The sequence below is a fragment of the Oncorhynchus kisutch genome, linkage group LG19 (genome assembly GCF_002021735.2).
Source record: "Oncorhynchus kisutch isolate 150728-3 linkage group LG19, Okis_V2, whole genome shotgun sequence".
NCBI lineage: Eukaryota > Metazoa > Chordata > Actinopteri > Salmoniformes > Salmonidae > Oncorhynchus > Oncorhynchus kisutch.
In genome coordinates this window covers 29,469,283-29,491,383 of record NC_034192.2, presented here as the reverse complement: position 1 = coordinate 29,491,383, position 22,101 = coordinate 29,469,283, and the positions used below count along the sequence as shown (strand labels likewise).

General features: G+C 41.4%; 2 protein-coding genes across 8 annotated transcripts in view; both read left to right on the top strand.

The window, feature by feature from the left end:
• The window catches only part of LOC109864605 (collagen alpha-1(XXIII) chain), a 204,965-nt gene extending 189,654 nt beyond the window's left edge, over positions 1-15,311 (top strand). For 4 of the 7 annotated variants that reach the window (XM_031797653.1, XM_031797652.1, XM_031797650.1 and 1 more), the window contains 14 exons: positions 1,848-1,892; positions 2,017-2,061; positions 2,270-2,341; positions 2,455-2,508; positions 2,718-2,783; positions 2,914-2,940; positions 4,882-4,941; positions 5,036-5,107; positions 5,231-5,257; positions 5,355-5,408; positions 8,703-8,789; positions 10,495-10,587; positions 12,051-12,089; positions 12,991-15,311. In XM_031797653.1, coding sequence (XP_031653513.1) covers positions 1,848-1,892; positions 2,017-2,061; positions 2,270-2,341; positions 2,455-2,508; positions 2,718-2,783; positions 2,914-2,940; positions 4,882-4,941; positions 5,036-5,107; positions 5,231-5,257; positions 5,355-5,408; positions 8,703-8,789; positions 10,495-10,587; positions 12,051-12,089; positions 12,991-13,152 — 903 coding nt within the window. In that variant the 3' untranslated portion in view covers positions 13,153-15,311. Of the gene's footprint in view, positions 1-1,847; positions 1,893-2,016; positions 2,062-2,269; positions 2,342-2,454; positions 2,509-2,717; positions 2,784-2,913; positions 2,941-4,881; positions 4,942-5,035; positions 5,108-5,230; positions 5,258-5,354; positions 5,409-8,702; positions 8,790-10,494; positions 10,588-12,050; positions 12,090-12,472 lie in introns of all 7 variants that reach the window. The other 3 variants (XM_020452456.2, XM_031797654.1, XM_020452457.2) reach the window with 3 other exon arrangements.
• Positions 15,312-15,940: 629 nt separating this feature from the next.
• LOC109864603 (guanine nucleotide-binding protein subunit beta-2-like 1) lies at positions 15,941-19,741 on the top strand. Its single transcript, XM_020452454.2, has 7 exons — positions 15,941-16,177; positions 16,779-16,950; positions 17,502-17,745; positions 18,078-18,188; positions 18,638-18,778; positions 19,078-19,188; positions 19,515-19,741. Exons 1-7 carry the CDS (start codon positions 16,069-16,071, stop codon positions 19,578-19,580), a joined length of 954 nt encoding a protein of 317 aa, XP_020308043.1. The 5' UTR covers positions 15,941-16,068; the 3' UTR covers positions 19,581-19,741.
• The last annotated feature ends 2,360 nt before the right edge of the window (positions 19,742-22,101 follow it).

Below are 22,101 nucleotides of genomic sequence, written 5' to 3'. Positions count from 1 at the left end.
CATCATTCATTTCACTTTTCAAATGTCTTTTTTCCATACTGTGTTATTGTTGCCTCACATGATATGCGGCTTGAAGTTAACCCTGCTGTGTGGCGGTGTGATCTGTGATGTTGCTTGGCTTGAAAGAACTAGAATGATATAATATCCTATTTGCGATTTTGTTTTCTTGCTCAATCCAGTCGGGACAAATAGTAAAGAGAGAGGGAGATGTCTTTTAACTCATTTCACAGTCTAGGCACAAACATCTTCTCTTCATGCTGGGCCCCATGCTACATGCTAATAAGAGATCCCTATCTCTTCACTGGCGTGTGCTTCGGATTCAAAAACACTATCTACATGGGGTCCCCAGGTTTAGAGTAGGCCCGTGCATGCTATGCTTGAGACATGACTGAGTTACACATGAGCTGGTCACAACATAGACCTGAGATCTCATCAGTGTTCTGAAGCCTATCTATATTAGTTTACATACTGGTGACCTCTTACCCAACCCAAATCCGTTTTGAATCATTTCACTTGCTTCGTGATGGGCCATATTGATTCCATCCACATTTGGGTGATGCAATTGGTGCTTCAGAATTCATTCATTTGTTTTTACAGCTTTCAAAGTATCCGTGTGGGTGGCCATCGTTTCAGAAGATGGAGTAACTTGGAACAATAGTTGTTTGTAAACCCTTTCCGTTGCCATAGCTTTGCCAGAGCACAAAACAAAAACCTGGAAGAGAGGGGATGGAGAAATCAACATGTATTATACACCTCTGGGAATTAATCGGATTTCCATATTTTATTGCATCAAGAGGTCACACACACTGCCTCTGCTTTGTGGCGAAGCACCACCACCGGAGGCACAATGGCTCCATGTCCCTCACATACAGCATGCAGAAATAGAACCATGCATTAGCAACTAAGGCCTAGGGTCAGCCTTCTCAGCCCTAACCCAGGAACCGTCCATGCTGCACTGAGAAAATGTCAGTCTGAGTCCAGGCTTCCATTCTCCTGCCCTGAGAGGTTGACTCCATCCTGCCCCATTAACTGTGTGGTTAGAAGAGGTTAGGATGCTATGGTAATAGCTCTGGCTAGGTCAATAGGGCTGTATCCTCTTTTAGGTTTACTGCTGGTGGGTGCTGGAGGTCTTTGCTGTGGTGTGCGTGTGTGCGTGTGCGTGTGCGTGTGCGTGTGCGTGTGTGTGTGTGTGTGTGTGTGTGTGTGTGTGTGTGTGTGTGTGTGTGTGTGTGTGTGTGTGTGTGTGTGTGTGTGTGTGTGTGTGTGCGTGCGCCATCCCCAGCTCCTTGCTGGACTTGATCCACTTTCCTATTGTTTGCTCAAGACTCCAGTCCTTCTCTGAGAGTTCAACCCCGGGTTAATAATAAACCAGCCATGTCGTGTGACATGATGCCAAGGCATTGTGTTCAGCCAACCGCATAACCTGACCCAATAGATCAATTTTATTGCCGATTTGCACCAAAGCATCCATAGCAAAGCTGGTCCTCATCAGAGAAAGGAGAATAATGATCCGTTAGTTTACTGAGAGTGTTGTATTGTGAAATCCACCATCCATCCACAATGTTTTTCTGTTTTTGCCCTACACTGGCGTCTTGAATCCCACAATTGCTCTAAGGATAATACATACATAATCCACTGACTCTGAGTTAGTATGCTTGTCTGAGCGGACCTACTCAACAAACAATCACAAACAATCACTGCCTGATGAAGAGTGATGGAATTGGATATACGTAGATTTATCCATGGATTTGATTGTAATTCTACTAACAGACTACTGAGACAGATCGACTTGCCTGGCTGATGTTTTGTATTTTGTGTAACCTTTCTGTCTGTCTGTCCCTTCCTAGGGCCCGCCAGGTTTACCGGGGCCCCCAGGACCCCCAGGAGGAAAGGTATGGTCTTATTTATATACACATGCCATCTCTTCTATCCATTGTGTCTGAATCAATGGAAGTCAATACTCTTTGAAGGTAAAATGGTCAGTTGGAAATTGTGTATTTTTCCTCACTACTCCAGGGAGAGCTAGGCTTGCCTGGGACATCTGGACTAGATGGGGAGAAGGTACAGACACTCTAATGTCCCTTTGACTGTTTTTTATAACCCACGTCGAATCACTGTGTCACTCCAATGTTTAGAAATGTTGCACATTCATATATTTAGTTCACTTATTATCTGGAATGATAATGCACATGATTAATCAGAATTGTCCTGAATCTCTCACCTCTCACCCTTTTGACCTCTAACCTTCTCTCCTCTTTACGGTCCGAAGGGAGATATGGGGGAGACGGGGTCGATCGGAGAGAAAGGAGAGAAAGGAGAGATGGGTCTCTCTGGGCCAGGGGTAAGTAGACAGACGGGAATCCAAAGTAATAACCCCTTTCATCAGAGGTGTATACATATTGTCGAGTAGCCTACTGCAAAGAGATTTAAATCCCCCCTCTCTGTCTGTCTCAGGGGATGGATGGACAGAAGGGGGACAAGGGAGACTCCAGGCTGGAAGATAACCTGGTAAATAAAGCACACGGGTGTATACGGTATTCACACACTCAATAGTTGTCGTTGAATCTGTATCATATTGGCATTGAACGCTGCTTCATGTGGAGCATAGCTTGGCAGACAGTGGAATTACATATGGTCTGTATCTCAAAGGACACCATTGGAGATACAACCATTGATATGTTCATCATCTTTAATGTGTTTGTTGTTCTGTTATTCAGGTTCAGATGATTTCTCAGCCAGGCCCTCCCGGCCCCCCGGGACCCCCTGGTCCTACAGGGTACATGGTGAGTGTCACTATAGGAGAGTGTCTGTGTGTCACCTAAAGAGTTTCACCCCTCTGTTCCCCAATATGATGTGGCTGAATCATTTCAGATACTTAAGACTGACATGAAATTATATCTTTGTGTGTTCCAGGGCCATCATGGAACGCCTGGCCCTAAGGTAAGACTAGAAGGCCATAGAGGTACAGTAATGTCTGTCTTCACATTGTATTTGTCACGTGCTTCATAAACAACAGGTGTAGACTAACAGTGGAATGCTTACAGTGCCTTGCAAAAGTATTCATCCCCCTTGGCATTTTTCATATTTTGTTGCATTACAACCTGTAATTTAAATAGATTTTTATTTGGATTTCATGTCATGGACATACAAAAAAAATCTAAATTGGTGAAGTGAAATTTTTTAAATAACTTGTTTCAAAAAATTCTAAAGAATAAAAAACTGAAAAGTGGTGTGTGCGTATATATTCAGCCCCTTTGGTATGAAGCCTCTAAATAAGATCTGGTGCAACCAATTACCTTCAAAAGTTAAATAAAGTCCACCTGTGTGTAATCTAAGTGTCACATGATCTGTCACATGATCTCAGTATACCTGTTCTGAAAGGCCCCAGAGTCTGCAACACCACTAAGTGAGGGACACCATCATGCAAGCGGCACCATGAAGACCAAGGAGATCTCCAAACAGGTCAGGGACAAAGTTGTGGAGAAGTACAAATCAGGTTTGGGTTATAAAAAAGATCAGAAACTTTGAACATCCCACGGAGCACCATTAAATCCACTATTAAAGAAATGGAAAGAATATGGCACCACAACAAACCTGCCAAGAGAGGGCCGCCCACCAAAACTCACAGATGAGGCAAGGAGGGCATTAATCAGAGAGGCAACAAAGAGGCCAAAGATAACCCTGAAGGAGCTGCAAAGATTGGAGTATCTGTTCATAGGACCACTTTAAGCCGTACACTACACAGAGCTGGGCTATATGGAAGAGTGGCCAGAGAAAAGTCATTGCTTAAAGAAAAAAATTTGCAAACACGTTTGGTGTTCGCCAAAAGGAATATGGGAGACACCCAAACATATGGATGAATGTACTCTGGTCAGATGAGACTAAAATTAACTTTTTGGCCATCAAGGAAAATGTTATGTCTGGTGCAAACCCAACACCTATCATCACCCAGAGAACACCATCCCCACAGTGAATCATGGTGGTGGCAGCATCATGCTGTAGGGATGTTCTTCATCGGAAGGGACTGGGAAACTGTCTAGAATTGAAGAAATTATGGATGGCGCTGAATACAGGGAAATTCTTGAGAGAAACCTGTTTCAGTCTTCCAGAGATTTGAGACTGGGACAGAGGTTCACCTTCCAGCAGGACAATGACCCTAAGCATACTGCTAAAGCAACACTCGAGTGGTTTAAGGGGAAACATTTACATTTCTTGGAATGGCCTAGTCCAAGCCCAGACCTCAATCCAATTGAGAATCTGTGGTATGATTTAAAAATTACTGTACACCAGCGAAACCCATCCAACTTGAAGGAGCTGGGGCAGTTTTGCCTTGAAGAATGGGAAAAAATCCCATTGCCTAGATGTGCCAAGCTTATAGAGACATACCCCAAGAGACATGCAGCTGTAATTGCTGTAAAAGGTGCCCCGACAAAGTCTTGACTTTGGGGGGGTGAATAGTTATGCAGGCACAAGTTTTCTGTTTTTTGTCTTATTTCTTGTTTGTTTCACAATAAATAAATAAAATGCATCTTCAAAGTGGTATGCATGTTGTGTAAATCAAATGATACAAATCCCCCAAAAATCCATTTTAATTCCAGGTTGTAAGACAACAAAATAGGAAAAGTGCCAAGGGGGGTGAATACTTTCACAAGCCACTGTACTTACAGACCTTTCCCAACAATGCAGAGAGAAAAAAAGTTTAATAAACACACAATGAGTAATGATAACTTGGCTTCACCGAGTCTTTGTGCAGGGGTACAAGGTAATTGAGGTAGATATGTACATAAAGGTAGAGATAAAATGACTAGGCAACTAGATAGATAATCTGTACGTGCTCTTGACTGTTGTAGAGTGTACTGAGCATAATGTGTTCCCATGCAGGGAGAGCCTGGAGACAAAGCTAAAGGGGAGAAGGGAGACATTGGACCTGCTGGACTGAGGGTGAGTGATACTGTAGAATAATAGATTATGAGCTGCAGCTACTGATGATGGTGATGATGATAGTGATGATATCTAACGTGTCTGTCCTCCCCAGGGTGTTGATGGCCCTCAGGGTCCCCCCGGCTCCACAGGATTGGTGGGTCTCCCAGGGACCAAAGGAGAGAAGGTGGGTGACGCCCTCATTATCAAATTACCTTAGCATATTAGGCTTACAATCATTGCATGTCATGGTTTTTCATGGTCTTGGTCATGGTGGTACTGATGCATTCAATAATGTGTGTGTTGACAGGGCAAGTCTGGGGAGCCTGGAATGGATGTAAGTATGAAATAGTGTTTTTGAACGTTGACCTACCAGACTATATGACACTGGGGATTTCACTGCAGCCCACACTAACCTGTTCCTCCCTCTACAGGGTTTCCCAGGCCTGATTGGAGAGAAGGGAGACCGGGGAGACAGAGGAGACAAGGTGGGAGGAGCATGTTCTTCCCTTCTCTAGCCCACAGTTCTGCTATTATGCATACACATCACAATCAGTGTTGCTGCACCTGTATGCTTACCTGCCACCATTGAAGCAGGTCTCGCCAATTTAAAGTTGGTGGGTTAGCCAAGACATGTTCATTCCATTAAACATTGGTTAAAGATCTGAGATGGTTGTAATGGTTATTGTACGGTCACTGTTACTACAGTGACTACTTGGTGATGAACCATAAGTACACAGGCGTGCTGTAGGGAGCTGTAGTAGTAAATACACTGGGGTGAGTTGTAGTTCTAAATATGTCCACCAAAATACACGACGTGAAACCTGCATGATGAGCATTCGAAATCCCGTTTTCCCTCATCAGTATTTGAAGTCTCTGTGATGTGACAACCACTATGCAAGTCTACATCATTCACCCTCCCCATCTGGGGTCAAAGCCCCAAAGTACCAATAAACAACCATTTGCCTTTGTAAACTATGCCTTTAATGAAAGTAATCAAGATAAATGAAGTAAATATGAGTGTCTAAACCTTTTCCCGGGGTAGCTCTTATAAAACTAGGGTTGCAAAGGGAGGGTATATTACTGTAGTTTACCAGTAAACTACTAGAATTTCGGTATTTTTCAAAGATTTTATGTAATCTATCACAAGACATCTAATGGCCCTTTTGGGTACTTCAGATTATCAGAGGAGTCTGTAATTACTCTGTTCCTCTTTCTGGCCCCATCACATGTAAAATATATGAAATATGAATTGATTGTAAAATAAGAAATGACAAAGCTACTAAACATTATGCTAAATACAAACCGTCAATTTAGGGTGTGTCCGTAAATTCAATCTGGAGTGCCAGAGCGCGCTTAGTGTGCTCTCGGGGGTGTTCAGAGCGCACACTGTTTGAGGAGTAGGGTTGATCCGAGTGTTCTGACCTCACAACGGCAGTCAAGCACCCAAGCTAACTGGCTAGCATTGGCTAGCTTGCTTGCTACTTCCAGACACAAATGAGAGAACACCTCACTCGGACCATTTTTCTCACCCTAGCAGACCTGGTTAGGATGTTTTCATGTTATCCAGAGCATTGGTGCCTGTAATTGTGCTGCTGGCAACGTTTACTGACACTGGCCATATTCAACAGGTGTTGAGCATTCAGCGTTTGTGACTCAGACGAGAGCGCTCTGAAATTGGAGCAGATAGCCAGAGTGAATTTATGACCACACCCTTAGTGCATACCTTTGGTGAAAACATGACATTTTCAGCATGAAATATCCTTTATATATATTTTTTAACACTTGTTTTTTTTACTATGTCAATATGTATTTAGTTGTCTATGTTTTGGCGTCAAACTGGCGGCAGTTGTGAAAAAAGATAATAGTCGGATGATTTGTGGAGGTAATTGAAACAATGCAATTGTTGATTAGATGCTATTTCATTAATTAGGTTATTTTCTCTTGAACCAATTGTTCTTTCTATTAGAAACTGGTTTATCTCCGCTGCAGCAGGGTGCTCTATTCTTCATTCCACTTCTGCATAGTTGTCTTGCTGGACTGTTGGTCTCTTCTGATTCAGGTGTTGTGCTGTTAGCATGGGGGGTAGTGGGGTGAGGGGGTGTTGGACACTCTGCAAGGGGCCCGATGGTACAGGGTGGTGTGGACACTCTGGATGGGGCCCGATGGTGTAGACACAAGATTGAAGTGCTTTTGAACAGGCAGTAGGTGCCAGGCGCACCGGTTTGAGTGTGTCAAGAACTGCAACGCTGCTGGGTTTTTCACGCTCAACAGTTTCCCGCGTGTATCAAGAATGGTCCACCACCCAAAAGACATCCAGCCAACTTGACACAACTGTGGGAAGCATTGGAGCCAACATGGGCCAGCAACCCAGTGAAATGCTTATGACACCTTGTAGAGTCCATGCAGCATCAGGTTGTTCCTCATTACACATCGAATATTTTTCACATCTTCGACATAGGAATCATTGCAAAACCTCTTGCATGATCGCTTATACACAATTTTAGGTCCAGTCTTTGGAACTTAGATTTTTTCCAGATATGCCTATTATATTATGATCAATACATCCAATGGGTGTGGATACGGCTTTAGATCAGATTTCTGCCACATTAGTAAAGATGTGATCGATACACGTGGATGATTTAGTTCCTGTTCTGTTTGTAAATACGCTGGTAGGTTGACTGATAACCTGACCCAGATTGCGGGCATCGTGTTACAGCTTGAAGCTTCTTTTTGAGCGGACAGCTGGATGACAACCAGTCAATATTTAGGTCACCCAGAAAATATACCTCTCTGTTAATATCACATGCATTATTGAGCATTTCACACGTATAGTCCAAAATACTGACTTTTCGCACTCGGTTGTCTATAGCATCTTCCCACAAGAATAGATTTTAGGTGAGGCAGATGAATCTGTAGTCATATTACTTCTGCGTCTTCTGACTTGAGATCTTTCTCTCAGCCTAACAGGAATATGACTCTGGACATACAAACACCTCCTCCATTTGCATTTCTATCTCTCCAATGTATTCTATAACCATGTACAGCTACTACTGCGTAAGTGTGTTTCAGAGATGGACAGAATATGTATGCTTTCTGATGTTCGTAAGTTATACATTTTATGAATCTTGTTTCTCGGGCTACATATGTTAATATGGGAATTGTTTTTGTCCTTTTCTGGGTTGCTATTTTTTGTGATATTCTGAGAGGCTGATCCGAGGTAGACATCTCAGAGTAGTGTTGGGTTAGGTACTCTGAAAATATAGTTTATCAAGCCACCAACTACTTCACACTGGAAGAAGTTGAGCTACAGTAAAGCTACCCTTAAAGAAAATATAGTTGGTTAGCTGAAGTTGCTTTGAAATCTACCTCGTGAAAAATTATCATATCTAAATCTGAAATGTCATATAATAAAAATGTTGTGGGGGTTTTGCGAGAAAAGCCTATATTTTTGGTTGAAAATATAGTGTTTAGTTCCAGTAGTTCCCTTCGCCATTGCAGGCAACAACAAAAAATGATTGACTACTGAAAACACTACAAAGATTAAAATTTAGTTCAACTTCAACCAAGGTATTGCAACATGTCGTTGAATTACTAGTTGAATTTCATTTAGTGGAACTACTCCCCAACACTGCATGTCTGACCTCTCTCTCTCTCTCTCTCTCTCTCTCTCTCTCTCTCTCTCTCTCTCTCTCTCTCTCTCTCTCTCTCTCTCTCTCTCTCTCTCTCTCTCTCTCTCTCTCTCTCTCTCTCTCTCTCTCTCTCTATCTCTCTATCTACAGGGTGACCGGGGAACGGTGGGGAAGAGAGGTCTGAAGGGCGGTAAGGGGGAACAGGGTCCTCCTGGACTGGACCAGCCCTGTCCTGTGGTATGTCACACTCAACTGTGACCTTTCGTCCATGAGCCTATGGACATTTAGCTCCTTTCACCCAGACTTGATCAAATATGTAACAACTATATGTAATTACATTTGTAGATACTTCACTATTGACTTTTTTCATTTCCATCTCTATTTCTATGATTTCTTACTACAGTGCCTTCAGACAGTAATCACACCCCTTGACCTTTTCCACATGTTGTTGTGTTACAGCCTGAATTTAAAAAGCATTATTAAATTGTAATTTTTTTTTCTTCTCCACTGGCATACAGTACACAAAATACCCCAAAATGTCAAAGTGGAACGTTACGTTTTTTTTGACATTTTTACAAATTAATCAAAAATGAAAAGCTGAAAAGTCTTGAGTCTCTAAGTATTCAACCGGTTTATTATGGCAAGCCTAAATAAGGCCAGGAGTAAAAATGTGCTAAACAAATCACACTCAAGTCACACTCTGTGTGCAATAATAGTGTTTAACATGCTTTTTGAATGACTACCTCATCTCTGAACCCCACACAAACAATTATCTGTAAGGTCCCTCAGTCGAGCAGTGAATTTTAAACACAGATTCAACCACAAAGACCAGGGAGATTTTCCAATGCCTCACAAAAAAGGGAACCTATTGCTAGATGGGTAAAGAAAGTTATTAATTACACTTTGGATGGTGTATCAATACACCCAGTCACTACAAAGACACAGCTGTCCTTCTTAACTCAGTTGCCGTAGAGAGGAAGGAACCGCTCAGGGATTTCAACATAGGCCAATGAAACAGTTATAGAGTGTAATGGCTGTGATAAGAGAAAACTGAGGATGGATCAACAACATCGTAGTTACTCCACAATACTAACCTAATTGACCGAGTGAAAAGAAGAAAGCAAATCCAATACAACACATTACTGAGTACCACTCTCTATGTTTTCAAGCATAGTGGTCGCTGCATCATGTTATGGGTATGCTTGAAATTGTTAAAGACTGGGGAGTTTTTAGGATAAAAAATAAATGGAATGGAGCTAAGCACAGGCACAATCCTAGAGGATTGGCAAACAGTTGCAATGTAGTACGCTACTCGTGTGTTTTCCACCAGACACTGGGAGATGAATTCAACTTTTAGCAGGATAATAACCTAAAACACAAGGCCAAATCTACGCTGGAGTTTTCTTACAAGGAAGACAGTGAATGTTCCCGAGTGGCCGAGTTACAGTTTGTACTTAAAACTACTTGGAAATCTATCGCAATGCCTGAAAATGGTTGTCTAGAAATGATCAACAACCAATTTGAAAGAGCTTGAGGAAATTTGAAAAGATTAGTGGGCAAATGTTGCACAATCCAGAGGTAGAAAGCTCTTACAGACTTACCCAGAAAGACTCACAGATGTAATCACTGTCAAAGGTGCATCTACAAAGTATTGACTCATGGTTGTGAATACTTATGAAAATGAGATATTTATGTATTACATTTCAAAAAAATTGTTGCAGTATGTATAAAAAAAATATATAAAAATATGTTTTCACTTCGTCATTATCATGTAGTGTGTGTACGTTTTAATCCAATTTGAATTCAGGCTGTAATACAACAGAATGTGGAACAAGTCAAGGGGTTTGACTACTTTCTGAAGGCACTGTATCTGGTATTCTGTGTCTATGGGGTGAATGTACGTTCAGAGTGTGTGTAACACTAGGTTGGCTCTTGCTGACAGGGTTCTAGTGGGACTAAAGGACTTTCTGATGAGGAGGTACAGTCCGCTCCTCCTCCTCTTCCTCCTTCTGGCCCTGAGGCCTCCTGTCCTTTGGTACAGTATCTCTACCTGTTTCTACCTTTCCACCTCTTTCCTGCATTGTGTGTCTGCCTTTTTTCCCTTTTCTATCCCATGTCCCTTAGTCCGCTGTCCCATTCCATTGTGTGTTTTCAATCTGAATTCTGTCTTTTTTTTTTTTTACATCAGTAGGCAGGATGGTCCCAGGAATCCATAGATCAGTATAATTCCAGCTTCATATTGTTGTTTTTCTTCTAAAGATTGTGCTGAGTTGCGTTGTGGTCTCGGTGTGGTTGCCGGTTGTTAATGTGCTGACTTGCATGTGGGATGGTATTGTGCTTTTTGAAGCTAAAATAACTATGCATGCTGGTGATTGCACACTCTACACATCAGCACCTACAGCCAGTGAGCTCACTGAGACTCTTGGCAAGGGGTTTACAGTCAGTATTCGAATGGGCAAGGACCAATTTAAGACCAAACTGGTCCTAAATACAGCCAAAAACCAAAAGTATTGTATTTGGTTCAAAGCATTCTCTTAGACCTAAACCTCAACTGAAGTGGTCAATGAAGGGTGTGACATTGGATAGTCAGCTACCATGGTCAAGACATATTGACCAAGTTGTTGTGAAGATGGGGTGAGGTATGTCTGTTTTTTACACAAACACCACCTGTACTAGTTGTTCTTGATTGCTATCCGGTAATATGGTCAAGTGCAGCAAGGAAACAATAAATAAAGCAGGACGCCTTGGCCTTAACTGCACACATAGATCTAACATCAACAACATGCATGATGGTCTTTCATGGCTGACGGTTGAGGAGAAATGGACTACCTTTCTTCTAGTCTTTTTAAGAAACATTTGTGTGTTGAAAATGCCGAACCACTTGCATACACCTATTGGCATACACCTCAAACCGACATGCATACCTCACCTGACATGCCACTATGGGTTGCTTCACTGTACCCAATCCATAAACAGATTTAATGTGTCACTGCATTTATCTATAGCCATGTCATTGTGGAATGCTCTGCCATAAGAGGCTAAAAGCAAGTTTAGCTTTAAAAAAAAAAATGATTTAAAAAAGATTGTATCACAGCAGCTCTCCTCTTTCTAAATATCGAATTTAACTGTATATAAGAATATGAATATGTACAGTATGAACAGTGTGTAAATAGTATTTTTGTTGTTTCTCGGTGTCTTTCCAATATATAACTCTTATTTAATTATATGTTATTATTATTATTATTATTTGCTCCTATGCTGTATATATACAGAGTATATACAGTATACTGTATATTGAATTTAATGTCCTTGGCTATAACTGTTCTGTACTTTGTCATGTTATTTGTATGTTTTATGTGGACCCCAGGAAGAGTATCTGCTGCATGTGTAGTAGCTAATGGGGATCCTAATAAACTAAACTAAAATGTAGTGTTTTCACCCTACATGACGTGAAACTGCCCCACTGACCATCCCTGTCTCTTGTTTTCTTATCCCCAGGGGCAGGATGGACTGCCCATACCAGGATGCTGGCACAAGGTGAATGGTGGTAGATTCTAACACCCAGGGTTGCTGGGTGCCTGAGTTATATGTAGTACATTCATTCACAACCACATGCACTGTGATGAGGGGACATTCTCTATCAAACCAGAGCTTCAAGATAATAAACAATGAACAACACAATGTTCATTGCCCAACTTAGATTATTTTTACTGTGCCAATAAGCATGTATTAATCCCAATATATAAATGTTATTGGGGTGTGAGTATGATTATAATATGTATGTTATATAATCATCATCTTATGAGTGTGATTATAAGATGACGAATGAAGCATGTATTACAGAGCTGTAGTGATTTGCTAACATTAGTGTTGTTCTTGACCTGTGACCCCCACTAATCCCTACTCTCCTTCTCTTGCAGTGATGACTAACATCAAGCATGGCCGCTGTACATATTGATATGGTATATATTGCAACTGAATACTACATCGCATTTATGTTATTTTTTTGCCTTTTTATGGGAACGTTTTATATAATATATAGAGATATTTTTGTTCGTTATTTTGAGTCAACAATATTAACCAGACCGCATATATCGATCGATACAGATATTTTTTGTACACATAGACTCTGGATATAAAGTAAAATGGAGTCAATGAGACACAGACATCTTTGAGAAACATCCAGACAGAGAAATAAAGCAGCAAACAGACTCCAAACCTAACGGACATACAGACACATGCTGGAAAGTAGATGGATAGGGAGAGTGGTCTTACTAATGGAGTCTCGTCTGCCATATTGCTGCCTGGCCGTTCATTTTGCATGGGAGTGTGTGTGTTCGCGCCCTCCTGCTCAACCCCACGGATGGACAGACCCCCTGGTGTGGTAAATGGAGGAGTGTAGGTCAGTGCTCTCTTCTCCGCTCTCTGTTTTATAAAGGAGGAGAAGGAGGAGGAGAGGAGGAGACAGAAACTCAAACGCAAGCGTCTCGCTCTCTCTCAGCCCAGAGGGGAGAGGCCTGGAGGACAGAGGGAAGACGCGGGAGAAACAGACAGTCATGGGAGCAAAGAGGACAGACAACCTCTATTGAGAGAGTCATGAAACAGTTCCGTGCAATTCAGTTCACTGAAGAATAGTGAGATCCTGCATTATGGAAAAGTACCAGTAGAGGGCGACACAGAACACTACATTTACACTTTCACCTGAAGAGGAATCTCACCCATTGGCTGTTGTCGTTTTTTACCACACTCACAGTTGGTTCTGGGCTACAGAGGCAAGAATTTTCCTATGATTACATAATAATAATAATATATGTCTGTGGATTCACCCGGCAGATATGATGAAAGTGTTTTTATGATATGAAGTATGACAATTTAATTTGTTGCTCTTCTTTACTTTAGTGTTTCCATTTAATAAAGTGCATGATCAACACAAGTCACAGCATTATATAAAGTAGCTTCCCCCACACCAGCACACTAAGGCAATAAGTTACTGAGGTATTTACTTTGCAAAGAACAATCTCTAACAGTCTTTCCATGTAAAATGCCATGCATCGTTTCTTTATGCAGATGTTGTTTTTTTTGTGTGCGTGGGTGACACTACCGGGAGTGATGACAAGTGTGATGTTTTATTTGATTTTGATCTAGTTCAGTTACATTTTGCATTCCTGTGCATGGACGTGTTTGTATAATATACAGATGCATACTAAGTTCATTGTGTTAAATTCAACGTCAGAATTGAAGGAGCCATTTGCAGTATTAACAAATATGGAGTAATTCATCAATGAAGATGAATATGAAGTTCATTTGAATATTAAGTCACTTTGTGATTTTATATGGCATTCATCAGATGCCAAATAGAAATATCACATCAGTATTTTCTGACAGTGTTGACAGTACAGTGTTGAAGACACGTTTTATTTAAGTATTATCACTTAACCTTAGCTAAAGAGACATTTAGATGAAATACTGTTCTCTCAACAACAGTATGAATTCTTGCTGCTGACTTAAAATGGTATTGTTTGTTTTTCTTAACCAAATGAGTTTAGTTATATAAGACAAGAGTTCACAGACTGAAGTACAATAATGTACCCAAAGTCATTGATTTAATAATAGTTATACTCATTGATCTACATTGACAAAAAGGTAATCATTGACGGTTGGTTTCACTATACCTACTTGTTTTTTTTTTTATACATTATCACATCATGAATGACATTTTTTCATTTTTTCTGATTTACATGTTTCTTTTCTGACTTTATGGATTGTCTTTTGGAGATGTATCTTCTTGGTGCTCGATCACTCTTTCTAACTTTATGAATTCTCTTTTAGAAATCTATCTACTTGGTGCTCGATCACTCTGCATTTCTGTTTTTCTCAAGTCTTCCTGTATGGTCCACACACAACACATACACACACACACACACACCTCAATTTCAATGTCAAGAGCACATGGCATATATAAGTAACTTGTCTTGTGGGTTTCACTATACCACATTTATGCTATTAAGATAAGATAATAAACAACTAGTTCATTATATTGTACTTTATTAATGTACCAATTCCAATATTTTTAATTCACAAAGTGTTATATTTGAAACTGGGATGTAGTGCACATTCATATTTGTTGTTTCCTTCAACCCTGTCATTTAAAGGCCCAGTGCAGTCACTGTGAAAGTGTGAACAAATGTTATCAGTGTAATTTCCTAATAGTTCCTGATTGAAAATACAATCTACACAGGACCTTTCTATTCAGCAGGTTTTCATGGGCGGGAGGTTGGTAAATTGGTTAATAGACCAATACAATGTAGACTTTAAACCTCTCCCCATTTTAATTCAAATCTATTACAGTAAGGGAATTAATTGTTACCAATAAATTATTTGATATTGATATTTTTAAAAAACGTCTGCATTGGGCCTTTGATGTTGGATATATGCAGCAATGTGTGTGGTACACTACCTTAACAAACTGGTGTTTCTCTGCAATATTACAGGTTTATTTCTTTGGCAGATATCCTCAGTTTCTCATTTTTTAAGGAATAATTGGTGACACAATGTCTCAGTACAGTTTAGCGTGTTTTATAACAAAAATATTACAGTATTAGGTCGATTTTATGAGTTTGTTTATTTGGTTGTGTATTTGGTTGTAAAAATAATTAAGCTATTTTTGTAACTGCTATCTTTATCTTTGTATTATGTTACATCTGGTCAACTCAACATGTAGACTGAAATAAACTCCATAAAATATACTGTTACCTTCTTGAACTACTTCCGGTCATTTGTTCTTAACAATCCTCACTTGTATTTAAACATTTTTAGGAAAAATAAAGTTATATAATTAAGAGGAAAATGTATTTTGCATTAGGAATAGTAGGCCTACTGCATTATTCAGAGCAAAGAACCATAATGCATTCTGACTACAATCATTAGGCCACATTAGGCTACAATCTTGATCTGCTTGCAAACCCAAATTGACCACCAAAAATATAGGGGATCCCACTTGAAATGTTTTCTAAAAAAAATGCCTTTTTGTTTAATCAAGGGACCCCATTTCAATATAAGGGACCCCAAGTTTGAGAACCTCTGCACTAGGCCTACTAATAATTCCAGAATGCATTAGAATGAAAGACCTGTGGCCTATTTTCATGGCCACCTATAAAGCACATACATTTATGAAACTAATACAATGTTGGGGTCCATTTTTGGGGATTACCACATGATTGCTACAATTATAACTTTGCAATGGTCTCTTTAATCTTTCTAATAATATTATTATGTGTCTGTTTGACATGGAAGAAGAGTAAAATCCAAGTAAAAATAATAATAAAACACACGGGCATGAAAGGGTTAAAACTGTTCTTCCCAGTGTACTCCGCGCGCGATCGACCCCTCAAAGGTTCTGCATCCGGGTCTGAACTTCCTTTTTCTCTGTGCCTAAATGTGAGAGGACCTAGGGAAACCTAGCCCTCAAACTAATCTATATCCATCCTTGAAAAAGGCACACTAAAACTTCGCCGAAATGACTGAGCAGATGACAGTAAGGGGCACCCTGAAGGGGCACAATGGTTGGGTCACCCAGATCGCGACTACCCCTCAGTTTCCCGATATGATTCTGTCTGCATCCCGAGGTAAGCGCTTCTCAGCCCGCTACAAATGGTCGGCGATATGGCTAACCCCAAGCATGTTACATTGCTAAATTGATGTGTAGCCGCGACGGCTTAAACAATGTAAATCATGAAAGTGAGCTCAAATCAATGTAGGTGGCAATTCTTGCGTCAAACGCTATGTCTAGTGGACAAACTACTCTACAAGTAAGTTATGTCTGATTGCTAGCCCTTGAGAACAGACGTCGCATGCTATGCCGACACCACATCCACGTGCACCGCCAAGTGGACAAAATGTTCATTAGGCTCGCAATGAGAAATGCATTTCTTAGACCTGACAATTGAATTGTAACTACCATAGCAGTCTAAAAGTTTCTGTTTTTAGGACGCTATGATTTTGCTTGTCTGTCGGTAATTGTTGAAGGAAACATACCGGTAGTTGGCTGGCTAGCTTCCTATACTTTTAACGCCTCGATAGTTGGACAGCTTGCAAGGCAATGTATTTTTGCTTCTGTCAACCGTCCATGTTACATTAGTTAGCTAGGCCTACCTATGGTTGTTCAACTGCAATCTCTACCATTCCATATATTTTATTTTAAATGTATAATCAGCATTTCTCTTTCAGATAAGTCTATCATTATGTGGAAGCTGACTCGTGACGAGACCAACTATGGCATCCCCCAGCGTGCCCTGAAGGGACACTCTCACTTTGTGAGTGATGTAGTCATCTCCTCAGATGGACAGTTTGCCCTGTCCGGGTCCTGGGATGGGACGCTCCGCCTGTGGGATCTCACCACGTAAGTCTAGGGTTGTGGGGTGATGTAGTACCATACAGAGGTACAGATGCCTGCACACAATTTAGACATCTGATTCTGGTCTGAACTGAAGACTAGGATCAGTTGCCTCATTTTGTCCTGGGTGGTTCATTGCTGAGCTGGAACAACTCTGGTCCTAGAATGTCTGTAGGCTTTTATCTGCCTCTGCCAACCTGTTTACACCCCACTAGTCATATCAGGTCAGTGAGGATGAGGTTATCAATCCAACCATTTGGGTAAAGGGGGTTCACCGCTGGTGCATAAGCCCAGGAAGGAAATGTTAGTTTCAGATCATGCTGCAGTCAAAATGCTGGTTCTAAAGTGATGAAACTTCCGATGCCATCTGTATCCTTGTGATGATAAAGAGGCTGTTTCTGAATGCAACCTGCGCTTACCTGTGAAAGATGAGGTGTGGATATCAGAATCATGTGCTGCCTTGGTTTCAATATTGACTTGAACAACGCAATTACACCGGTTAGTCATCTGTAGTATGAAGATTTACACATGGACTCAACGGTTCTCTTCCTCTCCAGTGGAACCACCACCCGTCGCTTTGTGGGCCACACCAAGGACGTCCTGAGTGTGGCTTTCTCTGCTGACAACCGGCAGATCGTGTCTGGGTCTCGGGACAAGACCATCAAGCTGTGGAACACCCTGGGAGTCTGCAAGTACACCATCCAGGATGAGAGCCACTCTGAGTGGGTGTCCTGCGTGCGCTTTTCCCCCAACAGCAGCAACCCCATCATTGTCTCCTGTGGTTGGGACAAGATGGTCAAGGTACGGACAACGCTGCATACAGCACAAGTGACTCACTAGGACAGCTGGCTGCGTAGATTATTAAACGAAGCAGAGGTCTTTTTTAAATGGTTTGGTTACTGTAGATGTAATAAAATCAAGCTCTCTGAAGTGTTTTCCTGCTTTGCCCTGTGATTACAATGTGACATAATCACCCTGAGCCTCGGCTCTGATGACAAGTCCTGCAATGATGATGGGTACAGGAACAAGGCTGCAAATGTGTTAGACATTGCACGCTTGAAATGGTTCACCTCGGGGTATTTTTCTAATCAGTGTACCCTGACACATGGCCTTCCCCACTGTTCTGTTTCTAGGTGTGGAACCTGGCCAACTGCAAGCTGAAGACTAACCACATTGGCCACACTGGCTACCTGAATACGGTGACCGTCTCTCCCGATGGCTCGCTCTGCGCTTCTGGTGGAAAGGTATGATGAAAGCACTCCTAATATTTGCTATTATGTTATAGATTTAAGGTTGTCACTGTTCACCTGCACGTTCTGCCTTTATTGAATTTGACCGGATTAGATTAAGGTCACTGGATGGGTCTGTGATTGATGTAATAACTTGGGGCTAGTTCTTGGTGTTAAATGTGGTGTTGCAAAGTTATGATGGAAATTCAAATGCCTTCTGTTTCACTATGATGATAAAGAGGCTGTTTCTGAACGCAACTGGCACTTTTGAAACGTAATTTAGTGTACTCAAACCTGCTTGCTGAGATTTGCCATTTAGGGATTATTGTTGATGGTTCGTATCCCCGGTGAACGGCCATGGACTACACTTAATTGCATGCCCAAGTTGCCCTGCAAAGCAAGCATGTTCATTTGCATTGTCCACTGGCTGACCTTTGACCCTGAATCCCATTCTCCTCCCATAGGACGGTCAGGCCATGCTGTGGGACTTGAACGAGGGCAAGCACCTGTACACCCTAGACAGTGGTGACAACATAAACGCCCTCTGCTTCAGCCCCAACCGCTACTGGCTCTGTGCTGCCACCGGCCCCAGCATCAAGATCTGGGTAAGACTCCTACTCTCAGAATACATCAGCACTGTCTGTGCAGTTGGCTGGAAAGACGGTTTGGTGTTGTAATCTGTAATCAAACTACATTGGTCAGGGAGCAATGATGGAAAATTCCAATGCCATCTTATTTCTATGATGATAAAGAGGCTGTTTCTGAGCTCTGCTAACTGTGTCCTTTTCTGAAGCCATCTGGACCTGAGAATGTGATTGTCATGTCCACATCAGAGTAGTTCAATTTCATCACAACCCATTGTTTCTCAAAGCTATGCTCATCAGTCCCCTTCTCCCCCCTTCAGGATCTGGAGGGCAAGATCATTGTGGATGAGCTGAGACAGGAGGTTATCAGCACCAACAGTAAGGCTGAGCCCCCACAGTGCACCTCTCTGGCCTGGTCTGCTGACGGACAGGTACGTCCCACAGAGCTACGGTAGAACCCTGAGTTTACTTCTAGAACAGGGTCGTGTAATTTCAGTCTGCTCTCAGAAGATAGTGTCTCTGCTGGATTGTTTGTTGCCTTGCCCTGTGATTACAAAGTGACATTTATTGCCTGAGCTTTGGCTCTGATGACAAGTCCTGCAATGATGATGGGTATAGAAACAGTAGTACATATTCATGCAATGTCTAGCACTTGGAGTCAAACCTAGTGGGAGCATTATACTTTAATATATTGTCCGGCTTATTTTTTGCAACTTCTGGACATTTTCTTATTCTTCCCTTATTTTTCTCTTAACAGACTCTGTTTGCTGGCTACACGGATAACCTGATCAGGGTGTGGCAGGTTACCATCGGAACCCGATAAGGACCTTTTCAGATTTGATGATGAATAAAATACCGTTTTAAATGAACTTTTTGAGTGTCTTGTTTGAATACGTTTGCACTGTGTGGCACAATTTTAAATCATGTTTTGTTGACCTTTTGTTATAATTGGGTTGTGATTCTGTAATAAAAGGGTGCGACATATTTTCACATTTGAGATGTTTTGTAATTGTCACAGTCAACATGTTACTGAGCTTCTGCGTTTCTCCACTTGCCGTCAAGAGGTCTAAATCTCTTGCCGTAATCTGTTTCCTAGCAACAGTGCGAACGTCGATGGGACTGAGTAAACCTCTTCGAAAAGGTTTGTAGCTAGGAAGCGGACACTTTATTAAACTTTGGCAGCTTTACTATGGGTCTTCGTCAGCCTGTAATGTGGTAAACGCTATTCCATTACCAATTTGCGAACGTTATGACAAACGCGTAAGAAATGTTTTATTTTACCTTTATTTTAACTAGGCAAGTCAGTTAAGAACAAATTTCTTATTTTCAATGATGGCCTGGGAACAGTGGGTGAACTGCCTGTACAGGGGCAGAACGACAGATGTGTACCTTGTCAGCTCGGGGGTTTGAATTTGTAACCTTCCGGTTACTAATCCAACGCTCTAACCACTAGGCTACCCTGCCGCCCCAAATCAGACGCCCCTCGGATTTACGCGGAGAGAACTCTTGGTATTGTACAAACCTGACGCTATACACCACTGAATATCATTCTCAGCTCTGGGTTCACTGTTACAGTTTGGTGTACAACGTTTATTCACACAGCCGTTGAACAAACATTCATGCTGCCCATAGCATCGCCACTAGCCAGGTCCTGAACAGTTTGACATCAGTGGCGGTCATCTGTAAATACAAAGGGGGTGTTGCCAAAGTAGAGGCTACGACTGAAAAGAAAGAGTGTCTATGCAATAAAAACGAACGATGCCGGAGTAATGAACCAAAAGGAATAGATGGACATGGGCAAATTTGATTGAATGATTGTGTGCGGCGCTTTGGTTTGATCCACAGACATCAGGAAAACTCTATCATCCATGTACACTTGTCATTAATCATGTGATCGTGTGTCTCGTCTGTGCAATTGCTCTTTGACAAACTGCAGCTGAGTCCGGAGCAGTGCAGTGACTGTGTTGAGCAGTAAGCTGTTCTTCCCAAGCCAAACGGCCTTCATGAGCTCTGAATTTATTGTCCTGTCCAACTGCACCAAGGCCAGGGAAACACCCAGAAATGGTCAGTCAGAAGGCAGAGCATTGGGTTTCCAGCCCTCTTCTCACCCCAAATGGAAGATATTCACTGGGCTCTAAGTGTGGTTTGGGATTTGTCTTTAGAGACCTTAACAACTGTCTGAATCTTTACTGATTTCACCCAATGGAAGTCCACCTATTATGAGAGCAAATATTTATCCATATGCAACAAAATGTTGTCCACCCAGTTCAAATACCGGTAGGCCTAGTTATTTTATTACCTCCGCATACCTACTGCATATGAGTTATTGCGCATGTGATCAATCAATACTGTATGACTGAGCACTTTTACTGTAGGCTACATGTGCATGTCACCTCTCCCCCAGCCTGCGAGCCAAGTACGGCACCTCTGACCTAAGGAATGCAATGCATGGCAGCATCTCGTTCTCAGTCGAGCGAGAGATCAAGTTCATGTTCCCCAAATGTAAGTTAAACACACACACATTAAATATTTAGTGCCCTCAGAAAGTATTCCCAACCCTTGAATTTTTCCACATTTTGTGACAAAGTGTGATTCAAATGAATTTAATTGTAATACCAAAAAAAAAAATCTAAAATGTGTAAAAATATATTTTTTAAATATAATATTTATCTTTGTAGTGACCGGGTGTATTGATACACCATCCAAAGTGTAATTAATAACTTCACCATGCTCAACGGGATATTTAACATCTGCTTTTTGTATTTTTATTGCACAGAGAGTGAGTCCATGCAACTTGTGACTTGTTAGCACATTTTTATTCCTGAACTTATTTAGGCTTGCCATAACAAAGGGGTTGAGTACTTGACAAAATACATTTCAGCTTCTAATTGTTTTTATTCATTTGTAAACATTTTGAAAAACAGAATTCCACTTAGACATTATGGGGTATGGTGTGTAGGCCAGTGACCAACATCTACATTTAATTCATTTTAAATGAGAGGCTGTAACACAACAAAATGTGGAAAAGGTCTATGGGTGTGAATACTTTGAAGGCATTGTTCCTTTCTTCAGCACTTTTTTTAATCAAAGGTAAGCTATCCATTTAATGCAAGTTCAACCTGACCTATATTGCAAAGAGTACCATACACACAAAGTACAACAGGTTTACATTGACATAGAAGTTGGAGGGGTTTTTCCTGTAGTCAGTGTGTTATACCCCTGTGATTTTCTCTCTGATACACCCGGGTGTCTCGCTCTTTCTTCAGCTGTGATCGAGCCCATCCCCGTGGGAGAGGCATCCAAAGACTACCTGGGCAGGTTTGTGAGACCCACATTGCTCAGGG

What these genes read in the sequence shown, in the direction of transcription:
- LOC109864603 (XM_020452454.2), top strand. Translation starts at nt 16,069, where the DNA reads ATGACTGAGCAGATGACAGTAAGGGGCACCCTGAAGGGGCACAATGGT. An exon ending in TCTGCGCTTCTGGTGGAAAG is followed by an intron (nt 18,189 to 18,637) that starts GTATGATGAAAG and finishes CTCCTCCCATAG; the next exon opens with GACGGTCAGGCCATGCTGTG. An exon ending in CCTGGTCTGCTGACGGACAG is followed by an intron (nt 19,189 to 19,514) that starts GTACGTCCCACA and finishes TTCTCTTAACAG; the next exon opens with ACTCTGTTTGCTGGCTACAC.